General features: G+C 42.4%; 1 protein-coding gene and 1 long non-coding RNA gene across 2 annotated transcripts in view; one reads left to right on the top strand and one right to left on the bottom strand.

The window, feature by feature from the left end:
• ASB5 (ankyrin repeat and SOCS box containing 5) overlaps positions 1–475 on the bottom strand; it is a 50,874-nt gene extending 50,399 nt beyond the window's left edge. The window contains exon 1 of the mRNA XM_082680358.1: positions 38–475. Within this exon, the coding sequence (XP_082536484.1) occupies positions 38–386 (349 nt within the window). The 5' untranslated portion in view covers positions 387–475. The remainder of the gene's footprint in view (positions 1–37) is intronic.
• On the top strand, positions 392–26,899 carry LOC309838919. Its single transcript, XR_014298427.1, has 4 exons — positions 392–526; positions 9,618–9,759; positions 23,992–24,117; positions 25,767–26,899. It is a non-coding gene; the product is annotated as an uncharacterized lncRNA (long non-coding RNA).

Raw genomic sequence — 26,899 nt, 5'->3', positions numbered from 1 at the left:
AGTCAACACGAAACACGAGCGCAGGCCGTGCACATACCTTGTCCTTGGGTTACTCCGTAAAATTCAGCCGCTATCCGGGCCGCCTCCTTGCGGTTGCCTTTCACTATGTAGAAGTGACTGAGGATGGCGAGGCTGATTTTCACAAAGAGCTTGAAACAGAACAGCGAGAGGATGGTGAAGTAGACGTTAGAGAGCTGCTGAGCAAAGGGCCGGCTTTCTTCGACCACCGACATCGCTGCACCAGCCCGGCTGCTGCCGCCCTTGGTCAGATCCAAGTCCCGAATGTGCCTGGCTCCGGTCCGGGATGCTCCTGGACAGCTGGTCCTGAGGAAGGAAAATAGCAGCTGGTAACGATGCCTCCAGCTCAAAATATTTATACCGTCCATAAAAGTGCTTCGCACACGGCTATTGGTCTGACACTCTTCCGCGGGGGCAATGGCAACACGTGCCGCTTCCCGACACTCCTGACTTTCCGTGCTGGCTACAAAATGACATCCCGCCCCCCTGCCCTGAAATTCAGAATCAGGTACTGAAATTTATATACAGATTGTTGTTTCCCTTTGCGGGGGGGGGGGGTCAGTGTCAGCGGCACTATGAAGGCTTTGCGTAAAAGGGGTTCCTGGTGTTAATGTAAGTGCTCTTCATAATATCAAGGAAAAATTACGCCCATCAATTCAAACCTTGAAAATGGTCGTATTTGTAGGCCATGAGCTAAATTACCAAATAGTCCAAGACTTGATGGTTTAATGATCACTCATCAAATTCGCCAAATTGCGGCTTCCACCGTTGTCAGGAAAAATAAAATGTGTAAGTGGATAGACTGGAAAGTCACAGGCTCATAACCTTAGAGTGTTTATTCATCCACTGAACACTTTTTTAAGCACCTGCTATATGTCAGGTATTTTGCTGGATGCTGGCAGACCAATCCCTGCCACAAGGATCTCAGAGTCTAGAGGAGAAAACAACCATAAAATAAATACAAGTGAGGACAGGGTAGCACAAAGAGGAAGGGCCTAATCCTGGTAGCGAAGAGTCCAGAAAGGCTTCCTGGAGGACATATAATATCCAGAGAATTTCAAGTAAATGTAAGTATTTCATCTTGACTCTCCCAAACCAAGCAAAACAATATATTTTTTAGCCCCATAATCTTTGTTAAACCCGATCTGATGTAGTTTAGAAATGAGGTGCAACTGTTTATAAGGGCATCCTTAGGCAAGCTATCTGTTTAGAAGAGAAATCGAGTAAGTTATTTAAGAACAATAATGTAGAGTGACAGACAGTATTTTGGCATTTAAGCCAACAAGAATACGCCAAGATACAAAATGACATATTATACAGGGGGCTTGTTTATACATTTACATGACCAGGCTTGGGGCCTGTTAATTGTCGTACTGCTTCCCGATTCTTCCGAGAAGTTCCGGAATCACAAATAATAACAAAAACATAAGAAAACAGAAGTGGCTTTTCTGGGAATAAAGGAGCATATCAGTGATTGGTCATAGTGGTCAGTGCTGCATGCTTTTCATGCCGTGTTTCTTGCACTGATTTATATGAAACATCCCTAAGACAAAGGAGGTATTGCTGTAAAGTAAACGTGTCAGATAAAGCAGGCTTCTTCTTTCCCCAGTGACTGCGTGGTTCCCAGAAAAATAAATTAGATAAAATAAAATATTAGAAAGCAGTCACTGCCCTCTTTCTGGAAATGCCCCTTGGTCTTGTTCTCTCAGGCAGAGAACTAGACTAAGCAGCTATCCACTGGCTCCAGTGTGCCATTTCACATGTGCTTTGGGAAGCAATGAAAATGAACTGCAGGGCTTCCGTGGTGGCGCAGTGGTTGGGAGTCCGCCTGCCGATGCAGGGGACACGGGTTCGTGCCCCGGTCCGGGAGGATCCCGCATGCCGTGGAGCGGCTGGGCCCGTGAGCCATGGCCGCTGAGCCTGTGCGTCCGGAGCCTGTGCTCCACGGCCAGAGGGGCCACAACAGTGGGAGGCCCGCGTACCCCACACACACACACACACACACACACACACACACACACACACACACACACAAAATGCACTGCAGAGTATAGAAGACGAAGTAACTAAATGTGAGATTGTGTTAGTTAAGTGACTGGAGGAGATGACCCTCCAGTTAGTCTTTCCCCAGGCGTGGCGATGCATGAGTACGCACCAGAGAGGCATGCCCCGTGGACAGCTGGACCATCACAATACTCTGAGTCACTGCACCCACATCCAGTTCAGTGCTTTAGAATCAGAAATAAAACCCACCTAAGTCATGCCTCAGTGTCTTCTAAGGTTTCACTCTTTCCTCTCTACCAGTAAGAGCTATTATAATTATCTCCACATCAGCTCATCAGGGGACTGGATTCTTTTGGGTTGAGGAACACTTTTATTTCAATAAGACTGCTATCATTGGAGCAGTAAGTTTAACTCCTTATACTTTTACTAGTAGAAAAATACTGCTCTCCAGTATTTAGGATTTTAGGTCAAGATGTCACGCTTTATGTTAATGAGTTCCTTGATTTCCCACCTCTATTTCTTTCGTTAGCACAAACTCTCCCTTGGCAACTTTTACCATCTCTAGCTCTAGTATCACTAAATAAAAATTAAGGCTAAATAAAATAACTCATAGTAAGTGAACTCATCAAATATAAACTAGATGCTGTATTTTTCACATTATAGACCCTTCCACGCAACATCATATTTTATTAATATTTAAAAGACACATGAAAAATATTGTGCACCTATTTTCCTGGCATTTGTGTTTTCTTAAAAAATAAAATATTGATTAGTAATTTAAGGGATTTATTGAGATAAATACTTTTATCATTTACCATGTTGAGAGGATGTGGTAGAGTGATTTGGTGATTAGCCAGTATATCCCAACTGATCTTGTTAGTTTTGATCAATCAAACCAAAGTTGAGCTCAACAGTTTTGTTACTAGAATGGGCGATGTGAGAGGAGATAAAAACACAGGAAGAAATCACTTTTTATATAAATTTATTTATTTTTGGCTGCATTGGGTCTTTGTTGCTGCACGTGGGCTTTCTCTCGTTGCAGCGAGCGGGGGCTACTCTTCGTTGCAGTGTGCAGGCTTCTCATTACGGTGGCTTCTCTTGTTGCAGAGCATGGGCTCTAGGCGCGCCGGCTTCAGTAGTTGCAGTGTGTGGGCTCAGCAGTTGTGGCTCGCGGGCTCTAGAGCTCAGGCCCAGTAGTTGCGGTGGACGGGCTCCGTTGCTCCGCGGCATGTGGGATCTTCCAGGACCAGGGCTTAACCGGTGTCCCCTACATTGGCAGGTGGATTCTCAACCACTGCGCCACCAGGGAAACTCAGAAATCATTTATTGAGAGTTCACTATAAGCCACATGTTTTACATAAATCTTCTCATTTACTATCTTATTCTATCCTGGAGGGGTATTATTGTCATTTACATTTTAAAGATGAAGAAAGTGTAATTCAGGGAGTTAGTGACCTATAAGAGTATTTGAACACAGTTATGACTCTAAAATACGTGCTCAAGTTACTGCCCATATTTTCTATTTTTAAGCACTTACCGTCTGAACGAGCAAGTACGATTTGTACATACAGAGTGAGACAGAGTCACAGAGACTTACACACACAGTGGAGAGGTCGGTCTAAGACTGCATTTAATCAGGTACCTAAATTAGCACCTAAATGAGTGGGGCAGCTATTCATGCTCTGATGATTACATGAGATGGAATCTTGTGTGTGCTTGACACCTGGGAACCAAGGAAAAGGGGAATGTTTGGTGACTGGGCTAATACTTCTCGATTATTCAAGGTTAAGAGTCGGTGAGCAGCTCCCATTAAAACAGCAGAGAGGAAGCCGATAGAAGGGCCAAAGAACAGGGCAGTCGAGAGTTAGTTCATTGAAAACAACGCTGAATGTTCAAAAGAGGGTCAAATCACTGAGTAAAAACAAAAAGAATGAGGATCATGGAAAGGACAGGAGGCGTTCGCTGGTGACCTTCAACTCAGTATCTCAACAGGATAATGGAATGGGAATTAGGACTCCAGTGATCAGGGGTGATCCTCAGAGCAACGTCCAGAGAAAAAGGGCCCCTGGGGTTCCTCCTTTTGTCACCTTTCTGGGTATTGTCTCTGCTCCTCCCCGCAGTACAGCTGTCAGAGGACAGTTCCTCTGTAAGGCGCCCCCTGCGTCCCCTAATCTTTCGCCTTTCCAGGTTCTTGATCAGCTTCCTTTAGCATCCCAGGTACTATGTGAATTGGCATTGTGTCTGTGTGTGTGTGGGCGCACGCACGCGCTTCAGAGACTTAATTTCATGTCATTCAGATGCTGAATATCATAATGACTTTCAAATGTGGCCAGATTAGTCTTCCAATTCTCATAGAAGAGAGAACTTCATTTCCAGAGATTATGGCGCTAAATTGTTTTGACCTAACTGCAGTTTTGACCCAAGCTGTTATACTAAAAATGTCAAGGGGACATCACAAAAATTGCCTGTTTCTAGTGCTTTCCAGTTGATAGATCTTAGCATAAAGATTTTTTTTTAAGATGTTTATGTAGAGGAAATAGAGTGACCCCATTGAAACAACCATTTCCTTTAAAGAAAAATGTGATCCTATATTCTCTGGTAGAGATCTAAAGGCTCTAAGTGACTTTTTATTGCTAATTTCCAAAAAATAAAATGACAGCGCTACATTTCAAATAGCAAAGTTGCTAATGTTCAGTACAATGGCAGTCATCTTCCCTGCTCCGGAACAGGGATTTTGAGGAGGGTCTGTGCACGGTGAATACAAACTGAGAAAAGTCATCTGCTCATAAATCTGAAATTCAATGGTGGCCGGGCTGATAAAATGAAAGAGAAAAAATTATGCAAGTTGCTATTGGTGGGATAATAGCTCACTGCTGTGCTTAAGACACCATTAAAAACAGAGCTCTTGTTTTTTAATTTTATGATATCTCACGAGGAAAAAAATAAAGGTCTGAGATGGTTAAAATACGCGGGAGCTTTACATGTTTGTATACATAGGAATCTGAAGAAAAACAGAAATGTTTACACTTGAAGTTGAAATCCTTAAAGGGAATTAATAACTGAATTTAGCCTTATCTCCATTCTGTAGGTTCTGTTTAATTAGTTTGTCTACACTTACCCAAAAGCTGTAATCATGGAAATAGATACTTCACAAAGCACGTTGTCAAAACTCCTGGCGTGGACTTAGGCACTGTGATGTAATGCCTCTGTCCTAAAAAAATAACGTACTCACAGCAGAACTATAGATACTGATGCCCTGGGTTCCTATTAGATATCTCTGATTATTGATGAAGGATAAATGCTCATAAAGATTATAATCATCATATTAATTATTTATGTTGTTAGTTGGGGGAAGTTGGGATGAGAGGTGTTCTATTCTGTTTGACTGTACTTTTGGGGGGTAAGTTCTTGCTTCTGGCCTCTAGCCATACTTCCAGTATAATGGAACAAAAGAGTAATTCCTGCTAGCATTAGAAGAATCCATAAGAAGAATAAAATACTATCCACAAACTTGTGATTGACTTGGATTTCACCCAGGCTCTCTGGGGAAAAATCGCAGGCTTTCTCCAAAACTCAGAACAGCCTCTATCCTAAAAACTGAGTCACGTTAAATCGACCTATGTGGTCAGCCCTGAGTAGAGGTTCCTTTAGGTTAAAAAGATTCTAGTCATATATGGGGTCCAGAAAAACCTGGCTGAGAGCTGGCAGCTCTACATAGTTGAGGGTTTAAAAACTATATTCTAATTTTAAATTAATATATACTTATTAACACCTACTACATGCCAAGCACTCATTGTTCTAGATATTTCATCTGTTGTAATGGAGGTTTTTGTTTGTTGGTTGGTTTTCTGCAAACCCATCTTTTGTTTAGAGGATCATATCTCACCCAACCTCAGTCCATGTTCCTGACCTCCTGGCTCCAGAAAAGGACAGTTGACCAAATTAGGCCAATGAAGATATTTCTGGAACTGCTGCTAGAGTTTGGGGAAAGATGCTTTTATTCAGCAGGGAAAGTTAAGACAGCAAGATCTAACCCTAGAGATGCTAGGAGCTATGGGAAGGAAAGCACAGTCAGGATGTGGGGAGGTAGTGTCATGGCACGTTTATCTGAATACCTGGATCTAGCTGCACCTGAAGCAGCCGGATCTGATGGTAATACAGATTTGACAGTAAAATGAAATAATACATTCCTTTTAGTTGTTAATTAAACCCATGTGGATTGGGATTTCTCTCACATTTACAGGAAAAGTCCTGATATATTTATATTTTCTTGAGTCCTTATAAAGAAAATACACCATAGGCATCATTCATCCCTTCCGTACAAGGTGAGGAAGCAGAGACTTAGTGACCAAGCAATCTGCTGAGATTCTGCCTCTTCAAGTGGAAGTGCTGGGACTCATGCCTGAGCTTCTGTCACCGCAGCTCTTCTCATGTTATCACTCACAGGTTAGAGCTGCAACATTCGTATTGTCTGGGGTACTCACTGTCTTCCCACCCTATCTCGGCCTGAGCTACAGTGCACGTTTGTGCCATATTTGGGTTATAAATAGTATTTAACTGAATACTCAAGTATATCGTTGGGCTGAAGCTGACAGGCCCCGCCCAAATCGTCGATGATTAAGAATTTGTTGTAACCTTCTCATTTTAACAAACCACCTATTTTCAAGACGATTTAAAGGGAAGACTTTCACTTTATGGCATCGTTTTGAAGATCCAAAGCATGAGGCCGTGTGAACAGTGAAATGATGTTACAATGATCTTTCAAGTACAACGTGGCGATCTCATCTGCCTTTTTATAGGTATACTTTTTTTTTTTTTTTTTTTGCCGTACGCGGGCCTCTCACTGCTGTGGCCCCTCCCGTTGCGGAGCACCGGCTCTGGACGCGCAGGCTCAGCGGCCATGGCTCACGGGCCCAGCCGCTCCGCGGCATGTGGGATCTTCCCGGATCGGGGCACGAACCCGTGTCCCCTGCATTGGCAGGCGGACTCTCAACCACTGCGCCACCAGGGAAGCCCCTAGGTATACTTTTTTATAGGTATACTTTTATAGGTATACTTTTACAATTAATAGTTATCATTTCTTCAAAGAGCTAAAACATGTCAACTGCCCTGGGATGTTGCCAACTGGCTAAGAAAACTGGGATCTACAAGTGCCCCTGTCTAGGATGCTAAGATTTCAGTGTCTTTGACAGCACGTGTACTGCCTGTGTGCTCTCCTTTTAAATCTGTTTTTTTAATCTCCAATTGTAAGCCTTATTATGAAAGAATCTACCTCACATGTTGTCAGGTTTAAATGCAGTAATGCACAGCATTCACGGTGCATGATAGGAGCTCAGCAACTATTAGTTTTATTATAATGATTCCTATTATTTTGTTATTTAAATTAGAATCCATTGCATAATAAACACTACAATTTTGCTGTGTGTTTGTCTAATGTCCAAATTCCAACAGTACTTTACTCTCTGCCAACTACAGACATGTACTCACATAAAAGAAATCTATTGAACTCCCTCTGGTGTTAGAAAATAGGCCCAATAGAAAAGGGAACACTCTTGCACTGCTGGTGGGAATGTGAATTGGTACAGCCACTATGAATAACAGTATGGAGGTTCCTTAAAAAACTACAAATAGAACTACCATATGACCCAGCAATCCCACTACTGGGCATATACCCTGAGAAAACCATAATTCAAAAAGAGTCATGTACCAAAATGTTCACTGCAGCTCTATTTACAATAGCCAGGACATGGAAGCAACCTAAGTGTCCATTGACAGATGAATGGATAAAGAAGATATGACACGTATATACAATGGAATATTACTCAGCCATAAAAAGAAACGAAATTGAGCTATTTGTAATGAGGTGGATGGACCTAGAGTCTGTCATACAGAGTGAAGTAAGTCAGAAAGAGAAAGACAAATACCGTATGCTAACACATATATATGGAATTTAAGAAAAAAAATGTCATGAAGAACCTAGGGGTAAGACAGGAATAAAGACACAGACCTACTAGAGAATGGACTTGAGGATATGGGGAGGCGGAAGGGTAAGCTGTGACAAAGCGAGAGAGTGGCATATATACACTACCAAACGTAAAGTAGATAGCTAGTGGGAAGCAGCCGCATAGCACAGGGAGATCAGCTCGGTGCTTTGTGACCACCTAGAGGGGTGGGATAGGGAGGGTGGGAGGGAGATGCAAGAGGGAAGAGATATGGGAACATATGTATATGTATAAGTGATTCACTTTGTTATAAAGCAGAAACTAACACACCATTGTAAAGCAATTATACTCCAATAAAGATGAAAAAAAAAAAGAAAATAGGCCCATTTCTGGAACTGGGATTCATAACCAATGTTCTATATAAAATAAATGATATATTTAATTTTTTTATTGAAGTATAGTCGATTTACAGTGTTGTGTTACTTTCTGGTGTACAGCAAAGTGATTCAGAGATATATATACTCTTTTTTCATATGCTTTTCCATTATGGTTCATTACAGAATATTGAATATAGTTCCCTGTGCTGTACAATGGGACCTTGTTCCTTATCTATCCTTATAGATACTAGTTTGCATCTGCTAACCCTAAACTCCCCATCCATCCCTCCCCGACGCTCCCTCCCCCTTGCCAAACACAAGTCTGTTCTCTATATCTGTCAGTCTGTTTTTGTTGCACAAATAAGTTCATTTGTGTCATATTTTAGGTTCCATGTATAAGTGATATCATATGGTATTTGTCTTTCTCTTTCTGACTTACTTTGCTTAGTATGATAATCTCTAGGTCCATACGTGTAGCTGTAAATGGCATTATTTCCTTTTTATGGCTGAGTAATATTCCTTTGTGTGTGTGTGTGTGTGTGTGTGTGTGTGTGTGTGTGTGTGTGTGCATATATATATATATATACACGTCTTCTTAAATGATATATTTTGCTTCAAGATATGAAGGATAGCTATAACTTCCTAAGAAATTTGTTCATAACAAATATTTTGGAATATTTTATTCACTTTCCCAGGCCCAGGACAAAGATGCTCAACAGTCTTGGATACAGGGAAGAGAGCAGACACTCCAGGTCTTAGAAATAAACCTGATCTCAGATTAGAATCCATGGTTCCTCGTTTAAGAAACTAAGGTTCTGGGGCCTTCCTGGTGGTACAGGTTAAGAATCTGCCTGCCAATGCAGGGGACACCAGTTCGAGCCCTGGTCCGGGAAGATCCCACAAGCTGTGGAGCAACTACGCCCGTGTGCCACAACTACTGAGCCTGCGCTCTAGAGCCTGTGTGCCACAACTACTGAAGCTTGCGTGCCACAACTACGGAAGCCCGCGTGCCTAGAGCCCGTGCTCCGGAGCAGGAGAGGCCACCACAGTGAGAAGCCTGTGCTCCGCGACGAACAGTAGCCCCCGCTCGCCACAGCTGGAGGGGGCCTGTGCTCAGCAACAAAGACACAATGCAGCCAAAGATAAATGAATAAATAAATAGAAAGAAAGAAAGAAACCAAGGTTCTGGAACTGCAAAACCTTATCTGAAGATGTGATCATTGCAATGGTAATAAGGCAATGGTAACAGCGCAATATATTTTGTTATGTATTACAGAAACCCTAAACCAGCCCGTGAATTAAAGTTGTACAAGTAGGGGAATGCAGACAGTGGAAGCTGTATGGCCATCTGAAAGCCTGGGCATTTACCCTGAGGAGCATCTGTCAGCTGGCATCACACATGTCCCAGGATAAACTGGGTAAGGCAGCACAAAGTGCTAGGGTGAGGTCTTTCAGAGACCCAGCTCTAGCTGTGAACTCTGTGAACCTGGGCAAGTTCCTTAAACCTCTGGTCTATTTTCTTACCTATGAAATGGGATGATAGTTCTATCACAGACTTGTAAGAGTGTATGAGAATTTGGCCTGAATTTTGTTCAATTTCCTTTTAAATAAAGGCAACCCCTGAATTTGAGAGCCCCTGATTTTATCACTGTTTCTAAAATCATAACCAAGCTCACCCTCCAGTAATAAATTGCAGTTTCTGACTACTAAGTAACCACAACCTACGCCTCTGCTGAGCAGGTCGAGATAGGGCTCCCGGTTCACCACAATCTGCTGGGGCAGGTCCTGTGAGCTGGGAAACGACGCACAGCAGGCAGACAAGGTCCTTGCTCTCACACTGTTAAATCAACATCAGCTGACTCAGCCTGGACGCGGAACAAATAAAATATCCAGTTTTTTACAGTAGATTTTCTTGAGATTGTGGAACTTTTTGTGCTCTTTTATCTGATGGCCCAGAATGTAAAAGGGGCAAAAAGTCAAGAGAAGCCTCCGTTTGACCACCAACCTCAACGTTGGTTCAGTGTGTTATATTCTCGCCTGTCTTTCTCACTTGATGCAGGAAACACTCTTAACCCTCAGTTTTTCCTTACAGTCACATTGTGGCTTGATTTTTTTCAAGGTAACTGCCTCTGAGTTTGGCCTGGTCCAGCTTCCTTGGGGAGCTCCTCAAACTGGCCTTAGTCTGTAATATCACCAAAGGCAGGAGTGGGCTTTTGAAATATTTTGCAGAAACAAAGAAAGATGAATATGTATGACGCTGAGGTCCACGAAACCAAGATAAGATTACTCTTGTGGATGGGTGGGGAAGGCAGACTCCACCAGACGACTGAGGGTCCTGGCAAGACCGGGGTGCCCTTCACCCCTTCACGTATTTGTCACGGGGATTTGGCAACTCATATGTGGAGAAAGCGAAAGATCAGTGTCTGAGTAAGTGAGGGAACATCAGTGAGGAGCTAATTGGGGTCAAATAGGTTTTTAAAGTGTATCTTTCCTCTCTCTCTGAGTTGGGATAAGTCCCTTCCGTTTCACAATCTGGCTGTTCAAACAAGCACATTTAATATTGACCCACTTTCTTTTGGACAATGGTTTCTCATAAAGAACATCTGCAGCCTATTTAACGGGCCTAGTTATTCTTGGGTTATCTGAGGGTATGTTGTAGGTATTGCCTGCTCATATATGAACACTTCCGGAGAGGCAGCAACGCCTCTGGGGGCCGTTGAATCCTGACCCTCTGAATTGCCATTTCTGGGACTGCCAGTAAGTCAGTTAAGCTTTCTGTGCCTCTGTGTTTTCATTCATAGAATGCGAATAGTAATAATAACGACATCAACTGGTTGTCAGGACTATTAAATAAGTTACTATTTAACAGTATTTGGAACAATGTCTAACACATACTAAGTGCTTTACAAGAATCTGTTGAATAAATAAATTTAAAAATAACAAAAACTATGGCAACTGAAACAACGGATGAAGATGAGGTTGGAAGATTAGCTTGGTGTGTAACTTGGTGTAAGAATCTCCAGTAACAGAGATGCCCTAACTATAAATCTGAATGCCCTTTCATTTTCCATGAGAAAAGATGAATCCTAAAAAAAGTTCCTAATGGATACATTCATATGAATCAAAACTGGAAACAGTCCAAATGTCCATCAGTAGGAAATGGATAACCAAATTGTGGTACATGTATAAAATATAATACAGTTGAACAAGAAACCGATTAAGCTACTGATGTGTGCAAAACATAGAAGAGTCTCAAAAACTTACGTTGAGCAAAAGAGTACAAATTATATGATTTCTTTTATATGAAGTTCAAGATCTACAATTTAAATATATGGTGATATGGATTAAAAGCATGATTTCTGGGGTTGGAGTTGAGGATTGACTGGAAAGGGAATGAGGTATCTTTCCAGGAAGATGAGAGTATTATCTATCTTTATTTGGGTGCTGGTAACATGGAATAGATATTTTAAAAAAATCTTCTCAAGTGTATATTTCAGATCTGTGCATTTTACTCTAAGTGAATTACATGCAATAAAATAAAAATTGACAAAATAAATAAATGCTGGCTTCTGGTAATTGCAGGCTAGTTAATTCAGAGCAGACCTCCCAGTGGAGACAACAAACATTTCTGGATGAAATATTAAGACCCTGTTCCTAGTAATATCAACAAACTCTGAAGAAAGTGAGAAGTAATTGGACCAAGAATTTAGGACAAGAGGAAAATCCAGAGAGGAGAGCAAGGGGTTTGGGGCCACATTTGCCCTAGGAACAGGAAGAGATGGCAGAGAGGTTAACCAATCCTCCTAACAGTCTCTGGAGGAAAGGACAAACAAAAGTTGAAGTACAAGGGCTGCCCAAATCGAGGACCATGGTACAGGGCTCACACTTAGAGCTGATATCCAAAAGCCATAAAATATAGAAGAATGAACCAGAAGTAAGCCAGCTGCTTTCAAGGACTACAACCTACATGGTCTAGAAAATTTCTACCCTGCAGATTGGATTAAGGTGACTCAAGATTGCTAGTACTCATAGGCACCTGTCAGAAAGAAACAACAAAAAGCATGCTCTCTGGAAGAAGACAGTATCACAGGCCTTAAATTATTTCTATACATCTTTTTAAAAACATATCTAGCACTCACTGAAAAATAAGGAAACACACAAAAAGGTGTATCGATATGAATCAGAACCAGCACAAAGAACAACAGAAAGAGACCCATAAATATTGAGGATAGTGAAGTTTCCAGAAATCTAACATGTTTCAAGTATTTTACTAAGCTTATAGAGACAGATGCCAAACAACATCTCAGCAGGAATGGGGTCTTTAATTTTTTTTTTTTTTTTTTTTTGTGGTACGCGGGCCTCTCACTGTTGTGGCCTCTCCCGTTGCGGAGCACAGGCTCCGGACGCGCAGGCTCAGTGGCCATGGCTCACGGGCCCAGCCGCTCCGCGGCACGTGGGATCTTCCCGGACCGGGGCACGAAGCCGTGTCCCCTGCATCGGCAGGCGGACTCTCAACCACTGTGCCACCAGGGAAGCCCGGGGGCATCTCAATTTTAATTCTAAAACGTTTCTAGTGTTTTGCGGGAGCACAGCAATCAGCTGTCCTACCTTCTGAAAGCAGCAGATACCTTCTGTCTTCTAGTACCTAAAAGGTCTCTTTCCAGAAAGACCTGTTTCTCTATAATGAATGCTCATTCCGGCTCATGTCGCACTATCATCGCTGAGGTCGCACACTCTGCAAATGTTTGCCGGGTGTACCTCGGGGGCAAGCTGTAGTGACCTGTACTCCGAGACTGCACCTGTGCTGATGTCCTTGTGCCTTTGTTTCAGAAAGACGCTGACCGGGCACTGTTTGCTCAGAGCCTCCCCTACTTGCAGTTCTACCTTTATTAGGAGAAGCCCCTCACCCGTGGGCAGAATAGAGAGGTCACAGCTGCACACCCCCAGCGGGGGCCACATCCACACGGCCAGAGTAACTTAGGTCGGAGCAGTGAGAAGCTGAGTGCACCACTGTGGGCGGCTGACCAGTCTAAGAAAAGCTCCTGCAGGCCACCCAGCATGGCTGCTTTAAGTCTTTTGTGGACCCTAGGCACTATGCCTTCAGGGACCACTGCTCTGAAATTTAAAAACATTATTACAAATTTATCAAAAATTATGCTTTATGACTGCATTGGTATAAAGACAAATCCAAACTGGATTATATCTCTTTCTTTCTTCAGATTTTAAGAGAAATGAAAACACTTTCAGGGGCCCCTGAAAGTATCGTGGCTTTAGGCGCCATGCTTACTGTGTCTACAGGGTGAGCTGTCCCTGACATCAGGCCAACATGCCCTGCCCCACAGGAAGTCCAAGCCCCAAGCCCAGGCTCTGACAACTCCGTGTTGGGTTTTGTTCCTTATCACTTATTTCTCAGGGATCCCGGCCAATGTAACAAAATGACGAAGGCTTGAGGGCGTCCAGTAAATAACACCTTTTATCCCTCCCCAAGGAACAAGACAAATAGTTAGGAAGATGGGGGGCAATGTATCACCTTTATTACCAAGGGAGGCTAGGTTGAAAGATACCATCCATTTGCTCTAGGAATTAGGAACATTTATCCCCCCAACTGCTGGATGGAATTAGACCGCTCTGCAAGGCAGGGAACAGTGTGCCCCTGACGGGGCAGCAGAGATGCCTCCTCCTGGTAAGAAGCTAGCTCCCAAGAGGTAGAACATGGAATGCTGGGGAGCATGCCCAGATTTTTCTCCCTACACTTAGCAATCGGAATAGTCTCTCAGTGCAGGGGAGGGAAAGGGGGGAGAGAGATCACCTGAGTGTCTATACCTAGGAAAAGGCATAAGGAGTTCAGAAGAAGTATTCCCCTCCAAAGAGTCCCTGTTAAACTTTAAGCATGTTTAGAATCTCTCAAAGGATTGGAAGAATAGGAGAGGAATTACACTCAAAGTTATTTTGACTTTTTAAGCATAATCCGCAGGCAGAAGAACGAGGGAACGAAGGTAAAGCTCTATGTCACTCACTCAATAGATCAATAATATTTAGTAAAATGGTTACGCCTAAGTCCTTTGAAATAAAGGCCGTTCAAAATACCTGAAGCATTTTTTTTTTCAATACACGTAATAGAGGAACAGGCGTTGAATCTTGGAGTTTAACAAACAATCACAATATTCATAAAAAGTAGGAAAGTGATGCCTTGCACTTGAGTCTCTGTTGCTAGGTTGAGTAGCACTAAAAGTAAACAAACAAACAAGGCAGAGAGAAGAAAAGTCTTTGATAAAATTACCCTTTTATGATTATAGAAAGATCCTGGTCTAACTCCATCAAATCTCTGTGATATTCATTGCTCAATAAAAATATATTCACTGAGGGCCTCTACATGTTAACTGGGCAGATGGTGGTAAACAAGACAGCCTCTGTCCGTATGGAGCCTGCATTCTTCTCTTAAAACAAAACAGGTTCCTGGGCTTGAACATTAAAGAGAAATTACACCCTGATCCATAGGTTTCCCAAGGACAAAAAAAACCAATAAATATTATTTGAAGGAAGTTGGGAAGATAAAAAGTAGCCTTTGAATTCTTGGGACGACTGTGACTGGTAAAAATGATACTTGTTGGTCAGTTATGAGTCATAAATATAATTATCAATTGCTGATCCATTTTTCTCTTTCACTTCTGCATGTAGATATAAAAATACATCATCATAAATCACCAGCACAGAATTACCATCATTAGGTCACAGTCAACAGGGGGCAGCTTTATTCAACGGCAGTTTAATTGGAATAAATAGCCTACAATATCCCCTTTTAGAAACTTTTTAATATATGGAGTCTTGAGGCTTTTTGCTTCCACAGTTTTATCTCACGATAATCCACTTTATCAATTATGTCCGGCTAGGTCAAAATGCATTCAAGCCTTAGTGGAGGGTAGCTTTGTTTCATCAATAAACTCCTGGCGAAGTTTCCTAGTCAGATTTATGTTTTACGCCTTGTATAATTGTGTGAGGTGACCTTGTAAGGCAATTATCATCGAAATTTTCTTCAGCCAGGTATGCTTTCTAGTAACCACACACCTATATCTCAAGCTCTGCTTTTAACCCATTTCTTTCTTCTTTCTCAATCTTGTACCTGAAAAACTCATTAGTTGGGAAAGCTCAATCATTAATTTGCTTAGTGCTTATAATTAATGGCAACAATATTGTGCTTTTCTAGTAAGTTACTGTAATAATTATTATATGTTCAATAATCACTTTAAAGTTGCTTTGATACATTATTAGTGCTAATCACCGCTACAATGTCCCTGAAATACATACAACTCTCAGTACACATGTGAACACACACGTTTTCTCACACACACACACACACACACACATACACAGTTGGTTGATAACTTGGAAAAGATACTTGCCACAAATTCCTTAAACTCAACGCATCTAAAGAAATAATGCCACAAATTATATTTTCTGGCAATCCAAACAATAAAAATATTTGTTACAGATTTGAGATAAAATTAGGAATTCTTGGAGTAACTTTGTAAATGGATTGCTAAAGCAGGTTTTATTTTTCCTCGGTCGGAGTGATTCTCAAATACTAATGGGTTTTCTTAAGTTCTTTATTTCCATGGGGGTTTTGGTGTCGGCGCTGGGTAATGCTTGTGCCTCACAATGGCTTCTCGTGAATACTGTCATGTGATGTGCCCAGACTTGCCATACATATTAAGACCTGACCAGAAATAAAAATACGGTTTCATCATTGAAGTCAAAACTGTGTTAACTGCGATGAACAGATGAGATTCCACAGACAGAGGCCTCTGGCCAATGTCTGCAAGACAAGGGCTGATTTGGAATCCACGCGGCCTCTGGACCGGGGCAGGACCACATGACTCGCTCTGACAGGCGACGTGGGAGTGGATACGTGTCACTTCCAGGACGAGGTGCCCAGTCGGCCATTTGCCCTCCTTCTCGCCTCAGCAAATACGAAGCCAGGAGACCAGGCCTCACTTGGCCTGGGAACCTGAGTGAGTACAGCATGTGTCCCCAGCAGGACGCAGAGAGGGTGCAGGAGGCCCTCTGGGCTTCGGGTCACCGAGATTAACATGTTACTGCAGCACGATGGAGCCTGTCTGACTGATCGTCTCAGCTAGGCAATCGCGAAGCTTCCACAGCAGAAAACGTGGGCTGAGGATTTATATCCATCCATTCAGTAAAACGTATCGAATGCCTACTATGTGCCAACACCGTGTTAGATTTCGGGGAAACAAGTGTGAGCAGAACAGTTTTCCCTTTTGTCATGGAGCTTATATTCTTGTGGAGAACCTGAATACTAATGACTTAAAAGATACATAGGCCGATGGGTGCAATGTAGGAAACAAGGGGCAGTGCTGTGACGAAGAGTAACGGCCGTGACCTACGGCCAGGGAAGCCAGGGGACGCCTTTCAGAGAAGATTAAGCAGAGCCCAGAAAAATGAGAGTGCCGGCCACGTGAGATGGGGCCAGGCACCGAAGAGGAGGCTCAGTGGCCTGGGGCAGTCCAGGATTCTGGTTTCCCAGGACCTGATGGAGGGCCGCTGTGCCTGAAGCCGGGCATGAGATGGTGCTGACGCAGGGGGCGTGACCGCTGTTATAGGGCCACGGATAGCGGCCGATGTCATGTGTCACCCAGATTCCCCTTCAGGACGGAAGCATTTCTTCTCCCAGCTGCTGGCGGTGCCGCCTGCTGACCGCCCTTGGCTGTCAGTCCTCTGGGGAATTGCCCATGATGCTCTCTACAAACCCGCCTGCGTGCTGGGCTCTGTCTTGGAGACTTCCTCTTGAAGGAGCAAACTGCAACGTGGCAACAAGTCCATGGGATTTAATTCCAAATTAAATGGAAGGTGATTGAAAGGCTTTACTAAAAGCAAGGAAGGGTGGTTTTAGCTGGTGTGTGCTGAATTCGGGAGAGTAGCAATAGAACCAGAGGGTGCGTGAGGAAGCCCAGGTGAGGCGGTGGCTGGAACTAGGGTAATGAAGTAAAAATTGAGAAAAGTGGATAAACGTAAGATACATTTTGACAGAACCTGGTGGTTAACTGGATAGTGCAAGAAAGGCGGGCATCAAAGAATAACATCAAAGTGACGGCACGACACAATTTTGAATGTGCAGCGGCAGAAGATTCAGGGCACCAGAATTCGACAGTGCTTTGTGAAGCTTGGATACAACTGCGTAAAAGGAAGTCCTGAGAGAAGACTCCAGTGCTAAACATCTTGTGAGGTAATAGTTGGGCTTCATTTTAGAAAACTGTCCCCAAAGAAATATGTAATCAGTATAAATTTGAAAACATGGCCACAGATGACTATGATTTCCATATTCTAGTACTATATATTACGTGGTGTTTGCCTAATAAATTATTGGCAATTGGTTGCTACCTGGCACTTTGTAACTAAGCTGAGCATAAATACTGTAAACTGAATGACAAAACAGTAAGAAAACGTGGTTCATTATGAGGTAACAGCATAGGCTCGGAAGTCCATAATGGCTTGAAATTCCAGAAGACAGGCTTGTAATGATAAGTCAAATGCCACTAAATGTCATTTTGAAATAGGTATTTGTTTAGTTTCGTGGCAAATTATGCTCATTCGGAGACGGAGGTTGTCTTTGCCAAGCACTTATTTAACACAGGTTCACTGCGGGGATTATAATAATTTCACAAGCCAATAGCATACAGGATAATGTCTCTTCACAAACCAGTAAAGAAATAACATACCCCCAACCAACGGTAGATAAATTCTGCTATTGTTCCAGACAAGGGGACTTGTACCTGTCTATGAAGTGGCTCTCAGGGGAGACAGGTTGACCAACCAGAGCTGATGGCCAGCAGCCAGCACAGAAGTGAAAAGTCCCCTGTTGCTAGAGCTTGTAGCTCCAAATGACCGTAGTGGTGTTAGCGGGCAAGAAGACCTCCCCTCCCGGGGCCACTCCTGGTAGAAGAGTTGCCTTCACCTTGGCAGGAGCTAATGCCCCAAGGTCTTTGGAGAGCTGTTTAGATGAGCGAACGGCAGCCTTGCCCAGACTGAACACTGTCGGGCAGCCCTCACTCACTCCTGAGTATTTATAACCTAGATGTCCCCTTGTCACAGCTGCTTCTTCACCCATTCTTAATTTTTAATTAAATTTTTTTGGAATATAGTTGATTTACAATGTTGTGTTACTTCCTGCTGTACAGCAAAGTGAATCAGTTATACATACATATATATCCACTCTTTCTTAGATTCTTTCTCCATATAGGTCATTACAGAGTATTGAGTACAGCTCCCTGTGCTATACAGTACGTTCTTATTAGTTATCTATTTTATATATAGTAGCGTGTATATGTCAATCCCAAACTCCCAATTTACCCCTCCCCCCCATAACCATACGTTTGTTTTCTACATCTGTGACTCTACTTCCGTTTTGTAAATAAGTTCCTTTGTACCATTTTTTTAGAGTCCATATATAAGCGATGTCATATGCTATTTGTCTTCCCCTGACTTACTTCACTCAATATAACAATCTCGAGGCCCACCCACAAGTCCACAGCACTGTCCCTCAGCTGCTGAGCTACTGAGTGGTCACTGGCAACCACAGATGTGGATGATGACGTCCTGACAGGCGATCTCACTTTTACAGCAAAACACTAACTTCATTCTTGAAAACCACTTCACTCGTAAAAACAACTTCATTTGGTCATTAACAAGCAGATTTGAAATCATATCAAATCACTGCAAAACAGCATTGCACAAGGTCAGCCTTTATGTAATGACTGGACTGAAAGAAAGTAGAAATTAAACAGCACAGAAGGGTCCTGGGAGCAGCTGCCTTATCTGACCTCAGACCTTCTACCATGATCTAGAAGGAACTGCTGCCACCAATGACCACCCAAACTACACTGCCTCTGCTGTGATTCTACAGGCTGCTTCACTCACCCCCACAGTCAGACACCCGTGTCTGCAAACATGGATGTCAGTCCTCATTGCCTCCGATTCATCTAGGAGTCATCAAAAAAATTACCAAAGAATTGCGGATGCTTGACTTAGAATGTTCCTTATGAATAGTGATTATTTGAGAATCTGCACGAATATCTTCAGGAATGGATCAGCTGTTAGCCTGCTTTTTGGCAAAGTCAGAAGAAGCCTTTCTCTCGGTGGAACTATAATTGATTATTTGAGTTCACTGGAGAGGGCTGCCGCTTGAGAGATTTACTTATAGTGTCTCAGATCTAAACATTGGACTGAGGGTCTAATGAAATGCTTCTTTTATAATTCCACAGGGTCTTCAAATAATTTACTCCTAGGTGAATCGGGGGCAGTGAGGACGTGCGTGGGCACCACTTTCAGTAGGCAAGCTCAGGATGCTGGTGCTAGGGTTTTCTGTTCTCTTTGCTTCTAGAGTTCATCGCTCTGCAGCGGAATTTTCAGAAGTAGGCGGACTGGCATTGGTTGTTTGCTAGCACCTTCCAAAGCAGATTTTTGGAAACTATTTATTACAGTTTCTGGTAGGAGGCTCTGTTTGAATCCTTTTAATAGTAACAGCGAATCTGCCTGCTATTGTTCAACTTTTTTTATTTTTTAACAGACTCTCTTCTTTGTCACCAAACATTGTTGTTTTAGGCAGCAATAAAACAGATAATGAACACGTTTTAATTAAAGCAAGTCTTCTAAAGAGACAAAATCTCCCTGGCATAACAACAATCAGATATTAAAAAAAAACACAATGGGAACATTAAGCCAGTGTTTCATGACGCATAAAAGGCTCCTCCTCTTTACCGTGGTTGGCTTAACCAAAGAATTATATTTTGTTTTAAACAGTCTAATATACTATTATATTTAAGAATAAAAACACTACTAACATATATATATATATATAAATATTGGATTTAGAGATTTTATATATATATAATGCTATCATTTCAAATAACTTTGAAATAGATTACCTTATTAATTCTCATAATGCATTGACTGAACAAAAGCATTGTGTGGGTCGAATATATACTTCATATAAAAATGTCAATTTAGCCTGAGAAAACCAGTGGGAATAAAGCTTCAGTGATCTCCCTGATCGGCTTCCTTGCTCTCCGTTGCTATACTATGACTTTCATAGACCCCTTCTGTTCCCTCCTTCTTACCATCTATAACCACAAATACGGGCAGCATTCAAATCATTCTCCACGAAACTCTTAGGTTTTAAGAATCTCAGGAGTAAATACGGTGGGGTGCCACCTGACCACACATGCTGGTGGCGTTCATGAGCTTCAGTGCTTAGAAAGCTAGGGCCCTTGCAATGAGTCTGACTGGGAGAGAAGTCTGCAGGACACATCCTCAGAGCTTTGAATCAGTGGGTCCAGAAAGCTTTATCTAAACAAATATCTCGGATAATTCTTTTGCAGCCAATTGATGAGGCAACATTTGGGAACCACTGTTCCTGACTACCTTGGCTCTGATGGTTCACATTGTAAGGCATAAGAACATCTGGTCTAGCACTTGGAGTGGATCTGTAATATATTTGATGGAGAATTAATACAGCATTTAACTACATTATGAGTGCAGTTACCATTTAAAACCCAGAGGTGATGAATGAGATGAATACAGTTGATAATAAAATAGCAAGATTGCATGTATCATAATTGCATCAGCTGTACTTAAGTCACTAAAAATTAAACCCTTTTTCTTTTCTGAGTCAACAGATCATGACAAGAATCATTAGTGTTATCATTGTTTGTACTGAATTATTCTCTCAGATAATACTTAGTATGACTTGTGTCAAAGATACCATTTTCTTCCCAATTAATTTTGTATATAATACTGCCCGAGTCCACCCTGGTCAATTGAAGCAACTACCTCATATTCCAAGTTTTTGTTTTCCTGTAGATAGTGTGAACAGCAGTTTCAAATTTTACATATGAGAATCACTGATTTTGGTGAAGAACGACTCATTAAAGTCTGTTTGGTACATGATCAACCCAATGGCTGAGAGCCTGGATCTACAGATTGACTTAGAGAGGAGGGCAGGAATGAAATAAAAAAGCTAAGTCTTAGGGACAGACAAGAACAAAAACAAATAATAAACATAAAAGTAGCAGATAACGTTTATTGAGCACTATTATATCAATTTAGAATATATAGAAATATCTTATGTATTTCAGTATATCCTAAAATTATCAAAATATGAAACTCTACTCCAAGTATCTTTTCATGTAATATCTCATTTATTGCTCATGATACTCCTGTTATGAACTGAATTGGGTCTCCTCCCCAAATCATATGTTGAAGCTCTAACCCCTAATGCAACTAACTGTATTTGGAGATACGGCTTATAAGGAAGTAATAAAGGTTACGTGAGGTCATAAAGGTAGGGCCTTACTCCAGTAGGACTGGTGTCCTTCTAAGAAGAGCAAGGGACATGAGAGCTCTCTCTCTGCAGGCACATAGGGAAAAGGCCATGTGAGGACACAGCAAGAAGGTGGCTGTCTACAAGCCAGGAAGAGAGGCCTCCCCAGAAACAAACCCTGACTGACCATACGCTGATCTTGGACTTAAAGCCTCCAAAACTGTGAGAAAATAAATTTCTGTTGTTGAAGCCACCTAGTCTGTAGTATTTTGTTATGGCAGCCCTAGACTAATATAACCCCTATGAGGTAGTAGTGTTAATAGCTCCATTTTACAAAGGAAAGGTACAATAACCTGCCCACGGTCAGAAAGCGGACAGCAGAATAATTTTCAGCAGACTGGACGGCTATAAGATCAGTCAAAATAAGTTAGAAAATATGTGAAAAGAAGTACCATAAGCAAGAATATTTAAAACATAGAGATATGGTTTATAACAACATAGCAAGACTGCTTACACAGTAATTGAACTGCAGGATTAGAAATCCAGGCAGAGAGAAGTAATCTTGTAGAAATGTCAAGTGGCCCAGGAAAGGCAGAAATGGGCTTTTATCTGTTCTTTGTGGCTAGATGACCTTGGGAGCGATTCAGGAAAATTTTTCTAGCTTGACGCAGAAGAACAAACAAGGGAGTAGGCAGAAGATAAAGTGTGAGACAACTGTAAAATCCTTATAGCTGTACTAACACAAAATGAGCAAAAAGACTGCATCCCACTGTACTTAGAATAAAGTCCAAATTCTTTACCATCGGCTGTATTTGTAGCATAATCTTAGAACTTATTATGAACCAAGACATTTTTGAAAATGAAATACTATCACAAATTTTCAAGTACAACAAGGTTAAACCAGAACAGTTCTGGGCAAATGCGGGTACAGCTTTGCAAAGCTTCTCTTATAATCAGAAAATCAAGCCCAATGAGTACATGTCCTACATCAAGGCTATGTGGCTAGAAAACCCAACTTTAGAAAAAAGATTTACCAGGAATTATTTCATTAAGAATTAATGTAAATGATCAAGATATATTCTCAGATATCCATCATCTACATGTTTTATTCCAGCAACTCTCTCCCTAAACCTTTAAGTAAATTTTCAAAGGTGTTACACACATAAGAAATAATTGTTAGCTTAAAAACACTAATTCTAGGTTCGGTAGGAGAATTATAAGTTCACTGTAAGCCTTTGAACCAAAGAGAAGTACATGTGTCATGTGGGTCCCTCTCTGTACCCATATCTACATTCAAAGCCTCAACGAAGATAGAAAGTGAAGAAATGTAGTTTGCAGATTGACTGACATTTTGCTTTTTCTTTATATTTGTTTGAGAAAAGAAGGAAGACACCTTTCACCACTTTTTTCCAGGGATCTTGGTGTCAAGAATCACTTGGTGTCAGGAATCACTTGGGATCTTTCCCAGGAAGGTTGTCACAAAAACTACCAGCTGCTAAATATGATAACTTATAGTGAAACGTGTCTTATACAAATCAGCAGCCTAAGGTCAGAAAGACACGCAAAGGGTTCACGTACAACTCAAATCCCGTATGCAGATCGTCACCCGAACCACAGCTGTCTCTGGGGCGCTGGGTCTTGCCTGCTGACATGGTTGCGTCCGTGCACGTGGCACGACCTTTTCTCAGCGTCTGTTAACAGCTCTTATTCCAGGTCACAAGTTCTTTGCTTCTCCACCTGCTCCTACAATACCATACACGTATGAACTGATTCACGCAATATCACTCACAATTAAACCACAGAAGTGGAATTTGTGCTTCACGAATTCCAGTTTTAGTAGTGTGTTCACATCCCTTGAATGGTACTTTTTACTTCCTTCCAACAGAAGGATTCATAGAAATGTAATAGTGCAAAAAATCTGAACATACTTCAGCACCCAGAAGCTGAAATCTAATAAGTTCTCTTGAAACAATTTTTTTTCTCAGAATGGACCTTGCAAAGTAAGGATGTAAAGAATTCAAATATTTCCTTATTCCTTTTCTGTAAGTTACTAAGACAGAATAATAGATTTCTACATGGATTTTTAACTTTTTAAGGTATTCTCAGTAGCTAAAAAAAAAAAAAATCTCAGAAAAAAATAGCAGTTTTAGGTATTACCCTGAGTTTTCTAACCTTCTCTGTTACATATATATATTGATTCTAAATTCTTTTCAGCTTTACGCACATAAATAAGGAGCATGAAGGTGCTTTGCGTTCACACAAAGAATGATGAACTTGGCTGGAATTATGGATTTTGCCTAATTCACTCCTCTTGCAGGGCGATCAGATGAGCTGATGAGGCCGCTGCATCGCTCAGTGATTAAGAAGCAGCAGCGAAAGCGTCTCCATCCAATGCCATGGACACGAGAGGAGGCAAAAGACTGTGAAAATCAGGACTGAGCAGGTAATTCAAGGTCAAGCACGCCGGCAGATGTGCTCGCGTGAGTTGGCAGGACAAGCAGGGCCCAAGTGGGCACTGGGAGCAGAGTGGCAAAGGCAGGGAACCTGAAGGCCAGACGGGGTAAGTGCCCGGTGCGGTAGGTCAGAGCATGTGGGCAGCACGGGCCGGAACACAAGACCGAGTGCACGTGCAGGACTTAGGGTAAAACACAGACAAGGACAGCAGCTCCCCTTACAAAACAGACTGGGGCTGTTTCCATATGTCTTGGTAGAAATCCTTTAGGACTTTCTAAATGTGAAGATTCATGACATGGGAGATAGTCCTTGTGTCGGGGTCCCCTCAGTTTTGGTGGCTCTCTAGAAGGACACACAGGACTCACTATACAGTCATGCTCACAGCCAAGGTTTACGACACTGAAAGGATTACAAAACACAATCAGCCGAGCGCAACTGTGCACGGGAAGCCGTCTGCGGGAACCAGGCCCAGACGTCCAGGACCCCCCCGCCCCGTGGAGTCACACAGGATGTGCTCAATTCCTCCAGCTGGGGGCCGTGACCACATGTGCAGTGCTGTCCACCAGGGAGGCGTTCGACTCAGTGCCCAGGGTTTCTACACGGGAATCGTCATGAAGTCACCCTCTGCCTAGCACGTACCAATACTCCAGACTCTCAGAAGGAGAGCAGGTGTGGCACGAACCACATTGGTTCTACCCACAGTCTAGGGACAGTAAGCCGCTTTTATCATTTAGGGGAAGTTTTATACCAGTTCAGGGAACCGTTTACCAGCCGAGTCCCCAGATGCCAGCCAACGGCCAACCCTGCAAGCAGGCACTTCTAAGCACAGCAGTCTCAGGCCTATTGGGTTAACCCTTCGACACAGTTCCCATAACTATTTTCCCGTTTATATCCATCCCAGATGCAGCGGGCTTTGTTTGCCAGTGGGTATCTAAAAACTTTTCTATACTAAAGAGAACGCAAAGGAGCAAGAAGTAATAAACCTCACCAGGCATGGTCTGAATGTCTGGATCTTACTTTAGAGCTTTGGTGGTCGGCACTCATTATAGCAGGGTCCTGGGCCAAGTCCATACTAGGACCTGATGCCCCAAAGCTGGCCTGAGGCTGACAGCCCTTTCTCAGGCCCCTTTTCCTCAGCTGGGACGAGCTTCCTTGGGATGTGTGCGCAGTGATTGCAGTGATACAGATTAGAAGCTGGATTTTCCAGTAGCCAGATGTCTAGCATGTTAGAGATACAGTCGGAACGGTGGGTTTCTGGGTGAGTCTGAGGCGCAGGAAGAGAGAAGAGCTGCCCAGGCTCTCCAACTAAGAGAACGCCTCAGCTTCACTAGCAGCTTCTCACTTTCCTGCAAGGACAGTTGTCTAGATGCTACGAGCAGAGAAGGTGGATAGTAATTGCCTATTCTATCCAAAGAATCCCAATAACTTCCGGATGTCTTTGATTGTCTAGAGAATACGGAAGGACTTCTTGCTTTTCATTTTCCTTGGGAGGGTGACATTTAGCTCCACGGAAACCAAGGGTCTCTGGGATAATTTCCAATTAGCCACCATGCCCCGACCGAGGAGGCGTCATAAACCATGCTGGCCTGTGCACGAGGGGCAGGCAGCTGTGAACCCACGCGCTAACCTCTCATGCAGGCTAACAGCGCACACAGGTGGGCCAAAGACAGTGGACCGAAAGGCTAGGTTCAAAAAGCCAGCCTGAGAAAGGAGGGCCCGAGACAGGAACGAAGACCCAGAGTGCAAAGCCAAGATGCAAAGAGTGACAACAATGGAAGGACAAAAGTATGGATGAGTGGCTGCTTGGAGGAATGTTCTAGAGGCTGATGATGAACCTTATAAAAGCCCCACAGCCTCCTGAGTGGAAACATTTGCTTCTTTGCTTCATTCCAAGGGCCCTGGGCTGAACGGGTAATTTTCATGTAAGTAACAAGGAAAATAAAGGTACATACTCTAACAAAAATTGAAACATATTCTTAAATTTCCTTAGTGCCATAGGAGTCATGCTTGGAAAAACTTTAACAGACACAAAATGACCTGAAAGCAACAAGTTTTGTTTTGTTTTGTTTAAATTACATAGTTCTTTGTCCCCTCAAATTCCCAGTAAGTGGTTTTCCTTCTGCTTAAGCTTTTTGTTTTTCTGGTTTTCTCTCTTTAAAGAAATGCATAGGAATAGAACTAGAATTATAAGACTGGCATGGTCTATTTAATAGTCATTAACTAAACAAATATCTTGAAAAAAATAGTTTTGAAGCTATCTGTTTGGTTAAATACACGTATGATAATATGTACTCCAAGAGGCTCTAGATAGAATATAAAAGAAGTCATAGATCCATGCAATCAAACCTAGGAGGTAAGGGTGACATAGACGATACAACCATAAAAATTTATTATAACATAAAATTAAGTTATAAATTCTGGTTAATGTAAAGAAGTTTCTGAAAAAGTTCAAAGCAGTGAAATCCAGGTAAGTAGAACTTGTCAAGGAATATTTGAAAGAGGCAGGGAAGCCTGAGTTGGAACCTAAAAGATGGGAAGAAAGTGGAGGGGGAGAATAGAAGGGGCGAGCGTTCTAAGTGAAGGGAACGAGAGTTAAGGCACAAGGAGTCTGACAGATCAAGGCACTGGGGGCTAGGGGAGAACGTGAGTGTTGCAGAGACAAACTTGGCAACGTGGGCTGGACTTAGAGCTCTGAGGTCTTGAAAATCAGGCAAGAAAAATCAAGGAAGTGGCAGAGACAGCATTTCACAGCAGAAAGGGGGCTGACAATT

The sequence above is a fragment of the Grampus griseus genome (genome assembly GCF_964374135.1).
Source record: "Grampus griseus genome assembly, chromosome: 21".
NCBI classification, from domain to species: Eukaryota; Metazoa; Chordata; class Mammalia; order Artiodactyla; family Delphinidae; genus Grampus; species Grampus griseus.
This window is presented reverse-complemented; position numbering and strand designations above follow the sequence as displayed.